The 17,210-nt window shown below is 41.9% G+C and overlaps 1 protein-coding gene across 1 annotated transcript in view; it reads right to left on the bottom strand.

The window, feature by feature from the left end:
• Positions 1-12,250, bottom strand: part of LOC139611272 (poly [ADP-ribose] polymerase tankyrase-1-like) — an 82,810-nt gene extending 70,560 nt beyond the window's left edge. Inside the window, exons 1-4 of the mRNA XM_071465788.1 lie at positions 11,716-12,250; positions 10,133-10,248; positions 8,791-8,899; positions 2,862-2,957 (exon numbers count right to left, since the gene is read on the bottom strand). Of these exons, the coding sequence (XP_071321889.1) occupies positions 2,862-2,957; positions 8,791-8,899; positions 10,133-10,248; positions 11,716-12,232 (838 nt within the window). The 5' untranslated portion in view covers positions 12,233-12,250. The remainder of the gene's footprint in view (positions 1-2,861; positions 2,958-8,790; positions 8,900-10,132; positions 10,249-11,715) is intronic.
• Positions 12,251-17,210: the final 4,960 nt, after the last annotated feature.

Below are 17,210 nucleotides of genomic sequence, written 5' to 3'. Positions count from 1 at the left end.
CACTCCCTTCCAGTTGTGATGGTAATGCACCACAACAATGTTTTCCAAACGCCTTAAAAGCAAGGAGGAGAAGAATAAAAAAGAGGAAGTCTAGAAACTAGAACTAGAAAATATTATGCGCAACATGGGAATATTTGACACTCTACACACAAGCGCCACTGCCACTGAAAACCTCAATGGAAACAAATGCTGTACAAATATACTCTGAGACTAACTAGCCGGCTAGCTGACCATCCATTAGATGCTGACAGACAGACTGTTGCTATAGCCTGTGTTCAGACTCAGAGATGACAAAACAGCTGCATGGATGCTGAAAAGCTGTGTAGGCCTACTTTCTTTCCACAAAGAAAACTCATCAGGAATCATTAAGGGTATGGATAGAGAATCGTTCAGACAAGCAGAATTAATAATGGCACTGGTAGCAATAAAATCTTATCAATTCCTTGATAGCGTCTGTGAGCTGTGTGTGTCACACCCTGCTGACTAAATGGGTCAGATCAGTGGGCAAAACTACAATATTTAAAATTCCCATAGTTCATGCAGTATCTTCGTCTCAATCTCCTCCTCCGCCACCCCTCCCTACCCCATCCTGCCCATCCCCGCCCCTGTTATGACCTCTGCTAGTGCGCCATGTCAACAAACAAACAAGACAGCAGCACTGAGTGTACTTCAAAGTCTGCACAGCTATGTGTTTGAGGCTGTCTCAGTCAGTCTGTTGTCCACACTATTAGGCGCCATGAGTCATTCCATACTATACGCACACACTCGTATGACTAAATGCGCAATGTTTGATTTTCTATCACCTTTGATTTCTATCTAGCAGTTAAATTACTCCTGTGCTGAATCCTTTAGTTTTACTGCTCATAAATCGCACTTACATGACAACTCCGATGTAAAACTTGTATCGCGGCTGATACTGAGACGGGGTGAGGAGGCTAACTGCGCCGCATGCGGAAATGTTCAATAATCCTGACACCAAACAACCTCATTTTAGTTCTAGCCGGCAAGGACAATAATTTTTCACAGGATGGCTGTGGTGATATTGGCCCTCATGTTTTGACAGTGCACTGCTCCTCGCTGCGGTATCTCGAGGTTTATCTCATTTACCACAGAGGCCAAACAAGGGGAATTGATGATGTAACCCAGTGTAAACACAGAAGTGGTGTTGCAAAAACTGATTTAGAGCCAGTGTCGATTCCCAGAGAGAGACAGTGGGAGACGGTGAACACAGACAGAGAGATTTTTGAATTTAAAATTCTCTTTACTTACCCACTACTGCAAACAAAAAAACATAACTCATTTAGTTCAATAAGAACCTTGTCTGAAAACCTTTACACCCATCTAAACAGAGAAGACTCACAGCTGATCAGCCCGCATGCACAGATGCAATATGGCACGAAGAAGTTCATCAGACTGCGTGAGGATGAGAAGTGCTGATATGCAAAGAAGAAAGGTGGAAAACATAAAACAAAAATCAGACAGAAAAACCTGGAAAAAAGTTTCTGTGTGTCTGTACATTCAGCTGCCTGATTAAGGAGAAACCGCAAAAAAGAAAAAAAAAAATACTAGAAATAATTCATTCATAAGACATATATTTTTAATTAGCTCCTCATTTGAAGACTGAAACTGTGTCCCGGTGCTTCCGCTGCTACTGAATAGGTGTAATGAGTCCTGCTGCCTTTCAGAGCCGGTAACAATCTCAGAACCAGTAAATTAGTCGGAGTTTCACTGCAAACTTTTAGTGTCCTGTGTTGGCTGCCACAGCTCTCCTATTAGTTCAAGGATTTTTGTTTTTTCCACTTGTATACTTGTATTTTTTTTTTTTTTTGGGTGTTTTCATGTAGGGAAACACTGAACATATGAACAGTGAGTGTTCTGGTGTGAAAAGGTAGAAATCTATGAGATGTGAATTCTAATAGATCTTTCTACAAGTACCATTACTGGCCTTCAAAAACCCCACATCAGTTAAACCCAATGACGATAGTGACGATGATGACGATGATGATCAAGGCTTTCCCGGGCTCTCACTAGTCCACAGTAGTACCTAATGGATGAGGTGGGAGGTGTGAGGTTCTTCAAGTCTCAAACTGCATTTAATTATGTTTTTAATTTGTCATTTGGCAGCACACACACACACACACACACACCACTGAATAAATGTCTGCTGTGTCATTCATTGCTTTGGTTATTCCTGTATTTGTCAGCAAGACATGACAGGACAGGAAGGAAAGAGGGGGGAAAATAGAAAGCAAGGAAGGACAATAAAGGCACGAAAACCAAAAATCCAACACAGTGAGCTAGTTTATCGAGTAGCTGATCAATGAGTGCAACCTCAGCCAGAAGAGGAGTCAAAGGGGGAAAAAAAGAGAGGAGAAAAGAAAGCAGACACACAAACACTTCTGACGGCTGATTATAGCCTTGGAGAGAGGCCGAGCGCCGAACGGAGAAAATGTGATGTGGTGACCGATGTGTGTACAGCCTTGGACAAAAGGTCTGAATAATAAGTGTGGTGATCACATGAGCAGCACAGCCTTGCAACATGAGAGGGTGATGGACGGAGAGAAAAAGAAAAAAAAAAAGGTGATGCTGCCTGCAGCCTTCGACAAAATGAGGGAATGAATGTCGGTTTTGATGTTGTGGACAAAATGTGATCATGAAGACAGAAGGGGAAATGTGCAGCCTTACAGGAAAAGACAGGAGGTGGGGGAAAAGGCAAACAAAAAAAAACAAGAAGAGGAAAGATATAAACAAACAACAACAAGAACAACAACAAGCAATGTGAAACAGCATACAGGTTATGGATAGTAAAAGAGAAAGAAACACAGACTTTCAACAGATACAAACGCAGGCAGGACACTGACCTGTGAGCACGGCCTTGGCGGAGGGTTCAGCCAGGTCCAGGGCAGACTTGCCGTCGGTGTTGCGGATGTTGGGGTCGGCTCCATGCTGCAGTAGCACTGTACAACAACAGGGCAGACACAGACAGTAGCTGAGCTCCTGGACTGACATACAAACACCCCGACACACACCTCCTCCCAGTCCTCCTCCTCCTCCTGATCCTCCTCCTGGTGCCGCTGCTACTGAGCCACATCCTGCTCCATAAACTGCTCTTCCTGGACCTTTTTCTCTCACTTGCTCCTCTGCTATCCCCCCTGTTTCTCCTCCCCTGGCTCTGTCTCCTGGTTCTCCTGGCAGCCCTTCTGCAAGTCCTGCTTCACATTTATCTCCTCCTCCTCCTCCTCCTCCAGCTGCTCCTCCTCTGTTGCTAGCGCTGCTCCCTCGGCTGCCCCTGGCTGCCCCTGCCCTGCGAGCCATGCTGCTGATGTAAACAGACATGTCACAACAAGAGCAGCGAAAAAGCTGCGCTAGACCACGCCGCCAGAGAAACAGAGGAACCTCACAAAAGCGCTACGTGACCAGCTACAAACCACATCACACTTCCACGGATGAGGGAGGGAAGGCTGTGGTCAGGCTGGGAGAATAAATCTAAATGAGTGAGGAAGGGAGAGACGAGGAGCTACAGCTAATCCAGGAAGCAGAAGCAGCGGCAGCGACGAAGCGGGCAGGCAGTGCGAGCGGAGAGACTCTCGCCTCTCCGACTGACTGAGCGATGCAGCGGAGAGTAAGATGAGTGAGGAGAGGAGGGATGGGAAGAGCGGGATGGTGGGGGGAGGGGGGGGGGGGCAGAGAGGATGGGAGAGGTAGAGGACGAAAAGAGGGGAGGGAGAGCAAAACAAGAGTGTTTGTGTGAAAGAGAGACTGTGAGAGGGAGCAGGGAGTAGTAAAATCAGAGGAGAGGAGAGAGAGAGAGGAGAGGACAAAGAAAACAAGAGAAGAGGAGGGAGAAACAAGCAAAGAAACAACAGGAGAGGAGATGGAAAATAAGAAAATAAACAACAGGAGAGGAGAGAGGAGGAGAGAAAAGGAGAGGAGAGGAGAGGAGAGGAGAGGAGAGGAGAGGAGAGGAGAGGAGAGGAGATGGAAAATAAGAAAAGAAACAACAGGAGAGGAGAGAGGAGGAGAGGAGAGGGGAGAAAGAAAGGAAACGAAAAAAGAGGAGAGAAAAAGGAAGAGAAGAGAAAAAGGAAGAGAAGAGAAGAGAAGAGAAGAGAAGAGAAGAGAAGAGAAGAGAAGAGAAGAGAAGAGAAGAGAAATGTGAAAACCAAACAGGTATGAGCTGAATTACAAACTCAGCCTGTGCTCAGTAGTTTGGTGTAAATGAGCTCTTCTGAGGGCACTAATGTCGCTGCTCTGCTCTGCCTTCCTCTCTATCTCACTTCCCACTATTGTGATTGCCGAGCGGCTCCCGGTGAACCTGCTCTTTGACTTGTGTACACTTCAAACTACCCTGCTGCTTACACCCAGCAGAGAAGAAGAGAAGACAACCAGGCATGTGTGTAATGCTGTGTGCACGTATGCGCACGTGTGTGTGTGTGTGTGTGTGTGTGTGTGTGTGTCTCTGCCAGCACTGACGCAGACCTTAGTCACCCACTCACGCCTCAACAAAAATATGATTTAGCTCTGCACCAATCCTCCACATACACAAGTGATCTCGCTCACACTCACACACACACACACACACACACACACACACACACACACACACACACACACACACACACACTGATAGTGATACCAAACAGCGAGAGAATAAAGATATTATAATAATTACAGTCTGATGCACAACCATGTAGCTACACAAACTCATGTTTAAACAAGTAAAACGGTTAAAAAAAAAATCAGGAAATCTAGTTTCAAATTCATGTGTAACTGTCAGCGTCTAATTTTGTGATTTCAGTTTTTGTCTCTAATGGGCACAGCTTGTCTGTAATACCTGCAAAAGCCTTCTCTGAAAAACCCAAATCCCTTTTTGAACAGGATTAGTTTTCAGGACAATGTCAGATTTGCCACAGTTATCTTATGACTGCCTGTGATGAAAAAAATGAGATGAACTCTGAACTCATCTGAAGTGTAGTTTGTTTGTTTTTTTTAAGTGTGTATAATAAATTGGGGAAAAACAAAAATGGTCACTTCATGGGTGCAAAGTGCCGCTGAAGAATGACAGCAGCAGACAACAGGAGTCAAACAGCAGGCAGGTGCAGTGTTGGCAGTCTTAACCTTTCCTGCAGCTGCTTCACAGGTGGTCTAAATCTACATTGTCATATTCGTTGGTGGCCTTTTGCACAAGTTAACATTTCGCCGAACAGCTTTAGGCACGGACTTGGCAAAAAGTCAAAGCCTCCACCTTACATAATAAAGAGAAGGAACTTCTTTTCCTGTGCTGTCACTGTGAGTAAAAACTGAGCGGAGCTGCAGAGCATTTGCTTTTGCTCAGTTTGCAACAAGATTGTCCAAATTCTTGTGGCAACAAATACACAGTACGCATGAAACACCTCAAACTGATGAGGTGAAACTGGTTCATGTGCCACATGGTGCTCTAACTGTTCCATCTGTTCGTCATTCATTCAAAAATCATTTATAGCTGCTTCCAGCTTCTCAAATGTGAAACCATGTTTTGTTTTGTATAACAATTCTGGATATCTTTCAATGTACAAAAAAAAAAAAAAAGCAATTTAAAGATTTCGTTTTAGACTTGGATTGTGATGGCATTTTTTTTTTCTCTGACATTTCATAGAGCAGACGATTAATAAAAAAAAACAAATGATGAACAACAGACCCCTAATAACATAAAAACTAATCCTGACTCCATCTAATCCATCTCACTGATGTGTGGAGAAATTCAAGAACAAATGTCAGAAAGAGGTGCAGTCTTGGTGGGTTATGGTCAAATTGATTACATGTAAAATAACACTGAGGACTGGGGACAGCTACAGTGTGTACTGAACTGCAATTTATGGAGGCGTTTTTTTTTGTTTTTTTTTTCAAACTCAGAGCCAATCGTATGGCTGCCTTGGGATTTCCAAGATCTTCTTATCCCAAGTTTGTTGATGAGATTTTCTCCAGACCATAAGCTTGAAGGAGATGCAGGTCTGGTAATGAGATTCATTTTTTTTTTTACTCAAGTTGTCCGAACACCAGGGAAGAGGGCAGAGCTGCAGTTACAGTCGAATGAGAGCTGATTTGATTCTCATTCAGCTGCCAAATCTAATCCAACCTGGCAGGACGACAGCCTCACAAAACTCTGTCCAAAACACAGGCCACAGGGGGTCATCTGACTTCTGTTTACATGCTTTGCTTCGCTTGTAACTGTGCAGTTAGGTCTGCAAACCAAACATAAAAAATGCAACAAAGTCACTTTTTTCTTCACTTGTCCCCCCCCCCAAACAAAACAAAGGTAAGTTGTGATAAAACCTTTAACGTTGTCTGAGTGGTTTTACTTTACCCAAAATGTTCCTGATTTTCAACACTCACAGAAAATCATCATGTCGATATTGTTTCCTGGTTAAATCTAAAGCAACAGTGCCTTTGATTCATGAAGGCCTTGCTCAAAATAGATGTTCAAACATGGACGTGGGCATTAATCCTGCTTTATGTTTTGTCGCTTTTCCAAGGTAACACAGAGAAATGTCCCCTTGTTGCTGCGGTCAAGGATGCTCACTTCTGGGTCAGTCAGAGCAGCCTTTAACAGCAGAGTGAGTCGTCTGTGTCCTTCAGCGTAACGCTGTTGTAGCGCACAGCTGAACTAAAAAGTGTGGCCTCCAAACAACTAGCTGAGTGTTTGGATAAGAGCTGGCAGGAGGCACATCCTCTACATGACCACGCTCCTGCCAAAGCCCGGTCTTTGTAAGTCCAAGACAATGGGATTCACGCAGGAACATTTTCACATTCTTATCCGAAATCTCACCTTTCTCTGGGAGCTTTGCTCGTACGACTCTTCAAAGTCAGATTCATCAATTCACTTTCAACTGCACAAACATCTCATAAGTTGCTTGTCATATAAATGGCTGCCTTCCCCACTCCATCTGCGGGCAAGTTTCATTCATGAAAGCCAGTAAAGACAAGAACTTATAACAGAGGAGCTTGACAAATTTAGTATTAGCTTAGTGTCAGTGTTGACACTGCACAAGAGAGTGATGTGAAAATGTATAAGCTGCCATGCTAATATGCCAATAAAAACCTAAAACTGGTGCAATGATAATGATATGGTGAACATTATATTCATTTTAAATGATGTTTATTTAATCTCCAAATTCATTCAAATTAAGGCATCAAGTCAAACGAGTGGTTTTTTTGGTCCACTGTGGGGAGAGACAGTCTGCATACATCAGGTCTGAACCTCTTGTGAATCGCATTCATCTCTGAGAGAAAATTATAAGTGTGAGAGAATTGGTGAATGCCACAAATTCGCTTCAATCACTTTTATGTGCAACTACAGAACGAATCTTTTCATGCAAGTGGTTCTTGCATTAGATCCATTGAGAGGTTAAAACAAGCTGGTACGGAGCTAAAAAAACAAACCAACTGGGAGACTTAGCGTTGCACACAGCAGTCAGGCTGTTCAATCCGGCATCATGAATGAATTCATGAACCTCGAAGTGTTTCAGAACAGGTCGTAACGCAGCGTGTCATCATGTATTCTGAATTAAATCCTCTCTTTGTATTGTGTGTTCTTTGTATCCTGCTGTGTCTGAGTACAAAGTTAAGCGTCTGATATGTCGAGATTTTCTTCTTCCCGGATGCTTTTCATGTTAATACTGCTCAGATTGGAAATCAACAGCGAGTCTGAGCGAATGAAGGCAAAAACGAATTATTGCGTGTCACTCAACTGCAGCAACACAGATAACTTCTTTTAGCTCGGTTTCAGCGTCATTCATAATCACTGATGAATCAATGAATGCTCCAAGCCTGGACATTAGGATGAAGTTTGCCACAGAGCCCCCTGCTGCTCTGCAGTCAGCCAGGGCCCAGGCATTCTGCAGCAGGTACCGTAGGACTGAAAATCACTGACGCAACTTGTCAGCCTTGTTGCTCGCAGCACTCCAAGCAAGGTGACGCCGGCTATCGTTGCCGTCTTTTGTTATTACTACTCATACAGAGCAATGCCTTTCCATTAAGATCATAAAGATTATCCTACAACTGACTGCTCGGACGGCTTTCATGCTGAGGTGCATCTTGACTTTCCCCAGGGATCAGTGGCCCAGCCTCTCTCTATTCTTCAGTTCACCTTTAAAGAAGAACTGCTGCTGCTGCTGCTGATGCTGCTGATGTTCTGTCTGAACTGAGCCTGTGTTGTTGTTTCACCTTTTTTAATTAGGGGAGCTCATATATTGTGGGACACAGAAATCAATGCTCTTTTGTCCCCTGTGAGGGTTTAAGAATAAGCGGTAACACAGTAATTGCAATTTACAGGTGATTTGCGGCTCTATGTTTAATGGAAAATAATAGCATTGAGTGTGTGGGTGGTTTATAATAGTTTCTAAAATTACTGTGTGATTAGACAGAACTCCAGGTTGTGGCTTTGGTGGGGTTGAGGGCGGAGGCATTCGAAACAAAGTTACTCACAGACACAAACTTGACTTTCGCATTTGATTCCATATCTAAAAAATAACCAAAGCATTTTCACCACAAATGATAAAACACATTTAGCACTGTCAAGGAGGAACCAGTGACTTTTATTGCACCCAAAAGATCTTTGTTTTCTGTTTCTGTTCTCTTCACACGTCAGGCCAATTCAGTCTGACTGTGACTGACTGAATAATCAGACCTCCAAATCCCACTGACCGATGTGTTGTAAACAAACTGACACTCAGCGCAAAATCAGACATGTCGCAAGTCATGTGTATGATAATGATAGTTTATACACTGCAGTGTGTGCTTTCCTGTACTTACCTATACAGACGTCTATCTTGCCCTTGATGGCAGCTTCATGTAGCGGTGTGTAGTTCCAGTTGTCTCGAGCATTGGGGTCGGCCCCCTGACACAGCAACAAGGACACCACCTGACAACGACACACATAGAACATCTGCATTGACTCTTTCTTTGGCAAAAAAAAACCCATCAAACCTCAGATACTTTTTTATCCCAAAACACATGTTTTTTTCCCCCTACTCAAGCTGGTAAACCTTAATCAAGCAATGAACACGAACACTGCGTCATGTTGTGAAGCCTCTTGGTTTAACTAACACTAGATGAAGCTCAGCTAACACTAATTTGAAATTTCTGGATGCCAGTGACAATATTTTGGTATGAAGATGATACCGAATTTTTTTTTTTTTTTTCATGATTTTAGATAAAGAAATATAAACCTTTTTTTTTTTTTTTGACAGAATCAGTTTTTAAGTTAACAAAATATTCTTGTCAGTGCTTCAGGGTTCAGTGTTACCTTGAAACATTTTGGACATATATAGTCTCCTGATTCCTTGTTCAAGCATTCAGTGCAAACTCTTTTTTATTTAACGCTCTTGACACATTTCAGTCAGTCAGCGCCTGACAATCTCACACCATCTTCAGCTCACTCATGAAAACCACTATTTTTACCCAAATAGTCTTTTTACCTCAAGCAGCGGCTCATTCCCAACTTGAAGGGTTCAACCGCCCATTTACCAGCAGAGACTTTCCACTGCCACCCACCACACTTTTGGTTTAAGTGTTAAAATCCCACTTAAACCAAATAAACAAAAAATTTAAAATAAAAAAAAAAACATAAAAAAAAAAGGACAGTAAAAAAAAAAAAAAGCAACCACTGTCAGAGGTTAAGCTGTGTAGTTGCTGAATGACTGGTTTCAGTTTGGACAGTGTTTTTACTCTCATCACAATGCTAATCATCACTGTGGTTATGCAGCTCCGTCAGCGCGGCACTTTTCTGACAGAAGTGCTCTCCAACAAAGCTCCAAAAGCCTCTAAAACATCTGAACCTGTAAACACTAGATTGATCGCTGCCGTTAATGGTCAGGAGGACGGAAAAAAGCTGTGGCACATCTGTCAGATAATCCAAAGCATCATCGGGCAGGGGGGGGGCGACCAGATTATTAAAGCGGCGATGGAAATGAACGTTTTTCTCACTGCGATCTCAAAGGCTGAGTGTGCACGTTACAGTCCACAGACAACCCACAGCAGATCTGCATGTTTAGACAGAGTCTCTTTTAAACAGCGACAGAATAATCCATCCTGAGCATACAAACGGCCGAGTCAACAAGCAATCACACTGAAAAGTTCCTGGGTGAAGTCTCACCTCAGAGTGACCGAACGAGCAGGCGTTGTGAAGAGGGATCAGACCCCCGTCGTCCCGGGCGTGCACATTAGCCCCCGTCTGAAGTAAGTGGTCCACCACGTCTTTCCGCCCAAAACCTGACGCAGGAGCAGAGAGAGATGAGTGTTGGTCAAAGCAGCAGTTTAATTAAGACACCAGACAGCTAAAATAACATTCACAAGCTATTAGTACTGTGTATTAATAGGGATTTTTATGCTGTTTATTTTATGTCTTGTTCTACATCAGCTGTACTTTCATCATTGTAACTCTATTCCTTTTTCAGGGTAAGAATCAATACTTTATTCTAATTTCTCTTCTTCTGTTCAGTTCTGGTTTATTTGTATTGTAAAGCACTTGCAGCAGCCGTACGTGTGAAGCTTGTTATGTCTTCACTGCAGACGTGTCGTGGGACTCGTGAGAATCTGTTCTTCAAGCTGCTGAGGTTTAGAAAGACCTGAGATGTAAAACAGCTGTGCATGTTTTTCTTTGTTTTATCGGCACTGATGACAGAATTAAAAACAGTGAAGTCTGAATTAGAAGAGCTAAAGACAATACAAGCACTTTCAATACTTATTTCAACCATTTTCCTTCCTTGATTCAAGTCTGCTCTACGTTTTGCTTGTGGCAAGAATGAATACACTGTGTTTTGATGGAAGCCAAACCAAAGGCTCTTAATTGTTTTGGTTGTTGTGCCGCAGGCATGTCTGCAAACTTTCTTCTTGCTAATGTTCACCTGCTCATTACATGCCATGTATCAACACAAAGAGTCTCACTGAATATGTGCCCGTTTTTTTAACACTGTCTCAACCACTTGTACATTTTGAAAAGCCGACTCAGATGCAGATAGGCCCCTTGCAGCTTATCTGTAATATGTTGTTTCATAAGAAACAGTCAGAGGAAATGTTAATGATATTATTGAGTATACTGGGATATGTCACCTATGTGTTGCATCTCTCTGGCCTTGAGCCTGTTGCATCACCTAGAAAATTACCCATCTAGCCTATACAGCAACACTGCTGTCGAATGACTGGTGGAGACAAATACAACCTAAATGTCAGCCCCTGCATAATTTAAGGTTGTTTTAAATATGTTTTCAAATAATATTTCACAAATTTTAAGAAGGTTTCTAAGCGTTCAACAAATAAAATGCAAGTCATCTTCCCATCTACTGGTGTTTTAATCATTATCAAAAGGGAACAAAGGTAAAGAGAAACTGGAAGTTGCTGTTTTGACTGCAGAAATAAACAGATATTCGTTTGAAATCAAACTAAATCATGTAGCCACACCCGGGGGTATGTTCCTGAGGAAGAAGTGGGTCCAGCACGGTAACTGTGATTATACATCAAATGTTTTTCTCTGTTGTTTTTAAGCTCTTCTCTGCTGATTCTGTCTGCCAGTGTCATCCTGAAAACTTGTGTTAAGACATACAGCCGATGGCTCTGGTGACCAGTGTTTCTGAGCTTCTGTCTGGTCACTCCCACCCCCTGAAGGCAGCTGCCCAGCTGAGCAAACAGCCTGAGATTGAGACCTTGGTTTGTTTAACATGTGATTCTCGCTGTGGTTACCTGCAGCGAAATGCAGGGGTGTCGATTTGCGTCCTGCCATGTCTTTAGCGTTCACATTCACCGCATCCACGAGTTTCTTCACCCTCGAAACATCCCCGTTTCGACAGGCTTCAAACAGCTCCCTGAAAGCCCCGTTAGCACCGCCACCTCCGCCGCCGCTACTGCTGCTACTGCCGCTACTGCCCGGGTTACCGCTACCCGAGTCGGGCGTAGAGCCAGGGCTGGTCCCGCTACCCTCCGTGGTGGTGGGGGAGCTAGCGCTGCTGCTAGTGCTGCTGCTGCTGCTGCTGCTGGTGCTGCTGGTGAGGGCCAGAGCTGGAGATGTGGTGGGAGAGGCCGGGGTTTCCTCACCATCTGCCATGTTTTCCATCGCGGCTCCGCGGGAAAGCGGGGCGGCATCGTCGGCGGGTACCGGCGGAGAGCCAGGAGGGGTGACGGGCAAAGAGGAGCCGCGGGGCGGGGAGGACAGCAGGGAGCCAGGCTGCTGCTGCTGAGAGGAGCGACGAGGCGTCGCCATTTTCACAACACAACAGTCCCTACTAGCAACAAAAACACTGCTGACAGTTTCCTGTCAAGGAAAACCTAACTTCCGCTCGGGTTGACAGGGATCACTGTGCCGGACTGGACTCAGGGGGAGGTTTCATCAAGCTTGTGCTTTTTCTGTCTGTGAAATGTTTATGCTACAAAACGTGTGTTCCTATAAATTGGTATTCAGGAAGGAAAGTTATTTGGGGGGTTAGAGGTTGTTTGCATGCTTATTCTAATTTAGAGGGAGAACCTAATGAAAATATTAACCAGGGTAGGCGTCACCTTTACAAAGCAAAACATGATTACACTTATTGTTTTATTGTACACATCATTAATTTGATTGCATATGTCATTTCAGTTGTGTTTAACCTAGATATAGACTACTGCACAGCATTTCCTTTGGCTGAATGTGCTGCCTAGTGTGCTGTTTTTGTAATATAACTAAAATCTAATATTTTGTTTAGGATACATTGGCAGACACAAAAAACAGTTGTGCATTTTTAGGACCCATTTCTCAGCCTTTACGTCAAATAGCCTACAGTTTTACAGCTTCACGGTTCTCATCTAAGTGAACCAAAAAATGACTCATCAGGATGAATGGCTGAGAAAGCGAATGAATATTAATGTTAATATGTGAGGAGTCATTTTAGCCTGACATGATGTATTTGATGAGCTGACTGATGTCAGCTGACCTAACTGAAAACAATATGGCCATCTAGTGGAGACCACTGATAATGAAGTTCCCGAACAACTTCTGCATAGACTACAAACTGTGACACAACTGCTAAAACCAACACACACACACACACACACACACATATATATATATATATATATATATATATATTACAGGATGTACATCATATATGAACATACAATTCATTTTGTTTGGGTTAATATGACAATGGGCATTGTAGTAGAGATTTTATACAACATTATACAACGGACAAACTAATTGAGACAAACTATACAACTCAGTACAGACAATATGTGGCATATGTGTAACTTGAATAAGATGTAATGATATAAAAAAAAAATGTATGAACATCAATCATTCTGATCCTTCTGCAATTAAAGAAAAACATTTGTCTAATGTATGTGTTAGGAAATATTTTTATATTATTTTAATTAATAAACTATGTAATGTTTAAAGAAATATGTGTTTGACTGATGACAGATGACTCAGTTTAATTAACACTACCATTTTAATTACCACACTGGTTTTGTGTGACTTTATTGTTATACCTCCACTAAAGCTGCAACCTGTTCCCAGAAATGTAGATTTTCTGCGTTCCTAAGGAATCCAAGCTGCAAACTTCCACACACCTGTTGCAGAAAAATAGTCTGGACAGAGCACCAGCTTTCCACAGAACAGACAAACACATCCAAATTCACAGGCAACTTACTGAATTTGCAGTTCACCTGAGCTGCATGTTTTTGGACTGCAGAGGGAAACCTGTGCACCCAGATGGACACCTACACAAACATGATGAAACACTACAGGTGGCTGTGATTTGAGCCAAGGACTTTCTCACTAATGACTGTGATACTAAGCCAAACATCGACATAAATTATTCATACAGAGTTTTGGATAACTGTCAAGGCAATTGTAAGACAGTTGGCCAACTCGTTGCATCTCTCTCATCATGTTCCTAAAATTATTTCTGGATTTAACGTGTTTTTTCAATAAAGAATGATATGGGCTGTGTGTATAGCCAAGATCTGTGTGTGTGTGTGTGTGTGTGTGTGGCAAGGCAAGACCAAAGGCAAGTCCAGCATCCTGAGTCATTAGCTCTGTTAAGTAAAGTTTCAAAGTTTCACATTTATGCTCTTCTATTTACTCTAACCAATGTGAGTTACAGTTCTCTACAACCATCATTGCTATGCATAAGCATAGACGTTTGTGCTGTGTTTACACCAAATTTAAACTCATCACATACATGGTATACACAATTTACGCATGTACACTGGTTGATAATGAGGACTGCTTGAGGAATCTATTACTGTGTGTCAGTGGTATTTAATTGTTTATCTCCATGAATCGTACCCACCAATTATAGCTCCTTATAAATGCATTAAGCATTGAATTGTGACGTGATCTGCAATACAAATGCAATGACTAATGAAAATGCAGAGGCAGATTACATAAAACTCATGCGGCATTGCTGTGACACTCAGAAACAAAACCTAGAACACAGATAACTAAAAAAATCATTGAGATCAAAATCTTCTTTTTCAAATGTGACCAAAAGGCGAGAATAAAACACTGATACAAGTACAAACGGCATAAACAGACTAAGAAAGCTATAACATGCTACAATATCTCTTTATGATGCAGTTAAAGAGTATAAACCATACTCTCTGATTTTCCAAAACTGTCTAGAATAATGTAAAATAATACTTTCAAAAGCAAAGACGCTGACAAAGAGTATTAGTTAAAATTTAGATGAGGAAAATAGTTAATCTTCTTGGACTACTGCAAGCAGTGCTTTTCCAAACAGTATGTCAGTGTCCATTTTAGATGTCCACTTCCACCAATGTTTTGGAAAAACAACATAAACTGATACTTCAACATAATCAAACACCGCTCTCCTGTGTCACTGTCCTGTGTTTTGTTAACCCATCCACCCCCCAGCATCCTCCTGACAAAGACTGTCTAGATTAGCCTCCTACATCACCACATCACGGCCGCTAGATGTCGCACGAACCACAAAACGTAACCATGGGTCTTAATAACCCGCTGCACAAACGACCTATGGTCTCATTCTTTACAGGGGGCACAGTCTTATTTTAAGATAGCTGTTATTTCAAGAAACTGAGTCATTAATTTGAGATACTAATTACGCTTATTTTGTTTTTCATCACATTGTTCCACAGCATATTTAAGTTTTGTTTCAACTGCAGGCTGGAAGTTGTGTTTAGATAGATAGATAGATAGATAGATAGATAGATGGGCACAAAACAAAGACAAAATCTGTGCTAGGCCTAAATGATTGGTCAATGGAGGTCATCATGAATATCATAATCTACCACAGACATGTTAAATTCATTTGATGCTTTGGGATGCAAATAATTTCATTCATTTAAACCTAACATACATCTATGCCATAGAAGTAATGGAAGTAGTGCTGTGGTTGGGGTGGTGGCAATACCAGCACCGAAATGATGAACAATTCTCACAACTGATCCTCTGTGCTTTATAAGTCTATGCACATCTGCCATAAGCTGAACAGTTGATCACATATTATCCCTTCTACAACAGTGACTCAGCTTGTAGAAGTAATAAAGGAAGACTGTGGTGTCAGGAGATAAGTATGCAATGATCTGTCTGGTTGGTTAGTTGACATACCGGTCATACTTCTTCCATTGTTATTTGTGTGTCAAAGCTCAAACCTGGACTGAAAAACAATTCTCAGAGCACAAACATAGTGCATCAGCTTCAAGAATATGAGACTTGATCATTTGAATTTGTAGATTCAAGAAAAATGCTTTTATGTCCTTAACTTATACAAGCAAAAAAAAGAAAAGCTTTAAAGTTAACAGCTCTGGTAACAAGCTGGTAGCTTTGGTACTGAGGGTGCTGGTAACTAAACCGCAGATGCAGCTGCCACTGGACTATATGCAAATGGCATAAAATGAATGCCTCATCCTTTCCCACTAAAAAAAAAAAAAACCTGTTCTTCATTTGCTAGTTTTTTCAAATAAAAGTCATAGGAATACCTATTTTGGTGACATAGCAGTTAATCACAAAACTTGTCACACTGGATTAAAAATCGAACGTGGTGCTGATTGACAATGACTAGAAGCTGTGAAGTAGTCATTTTTAACAGGAAGTCTCTGGGCCAGTCATCAGCTGTCCTCATTTCCCTCGAAACGTGACCTCTTTCCTGTGGGGTTGATAAGGTTGACGGCAGTGTGTGAGTGTCACTCTGACACTGCTTTCGGGGATGTGTACTTGATGATGTCATGAGAGTTGTTCACGTTTAGGGTTTTGAACACCATCACTGAGCACCATGAGCTTCACCCTCTGTAGAGACCTAATTAGCATTTGTGAATAGTCTACTTTCATGGGTTTATCTGACTGACTGAGGAAACTTCAGAGAGAGGAGGGGTATAGTCAAAAAGGGAGAAAAAGCAAAATGACAAACAGATAAATAGAAACCAACATGCAGGTAGAGATACCTAGAATGAAGGAGGTGGAGAACAGAGAGAGACAAAGAGGCAGAAAGGCATTTGAGCTGAAGGTTCCTGTAGAACTACATTCTTATCAAACATGGTTCCCACACAGCCACAGTGTTGTTTTTCAAATCTTGGCGTAGGGCTTGCTCTTCTAAACCTGATTGTGACGTGCTTCTCCAAAATAAGAACACAGTTCAAGCTCTGCCAGTAGTAGCTCCTACTGCATGTTTCCTGGAGCTGAGGCCCCAGTATGAGTCGATTTAATAAGAGACTATAAAAGGTTTAATAACAACCCACAAGCCTGGGTGCTGAAGTGTGTTCCTCTTCATACAACTCTAATTCAGATTTTACTAGATTGTATTAATTGCAGCCCTGCCATAAAAAGATTAAGCGCCCCAACCCTCACCATCTTTTTAAATACAAACTGTTTTCCTACTGTATCACTGATAAACAAACTTTTAACAACAACAACAAAATTCCAAATGTGCTGGGGTCTGTCGATAATTATGATAAATTATCTTATTATTTTTTACTTATTTATTTAATAACAAATTATAATAAACAGCGGGGAAAACAGCTAGAAAACATGCATGTATTTTTTATTTATTTATTTATTTTGACTGAGTTAGGTCTATTTAAACAGTATCCCGAGACTAGAATCATTTATTAATGCAATAAAAAATGTTTATGTAACAACGGGACAACTTGGGTGCGTTAACAAAGGTTTGTAAATACTGAAGTTATTCTTTTATTTTGAAATTTGAGCAAGCTGATGATACCGGCGGTGA

This window comes from Trachinotus anak, unplaced genomic scaffold (assembly GCF_046630095.1).
Source record: "Trachinotus anak isolate AG129_WGS33_773 ecotype Australia unplaced genomic scaffold, CSIRO_AGI_Tana_v1 ptg000028l, whole genome shotgun sequence".
NCBI lineage: Eukaryota > Metazoa > Chordata > Actinopteri > Carangiformes > Carangidae > Trachinotus > Trachinotus anak.
This window is presented reverse-complemented; position numbering and strand designations above follow the sequence as displayed.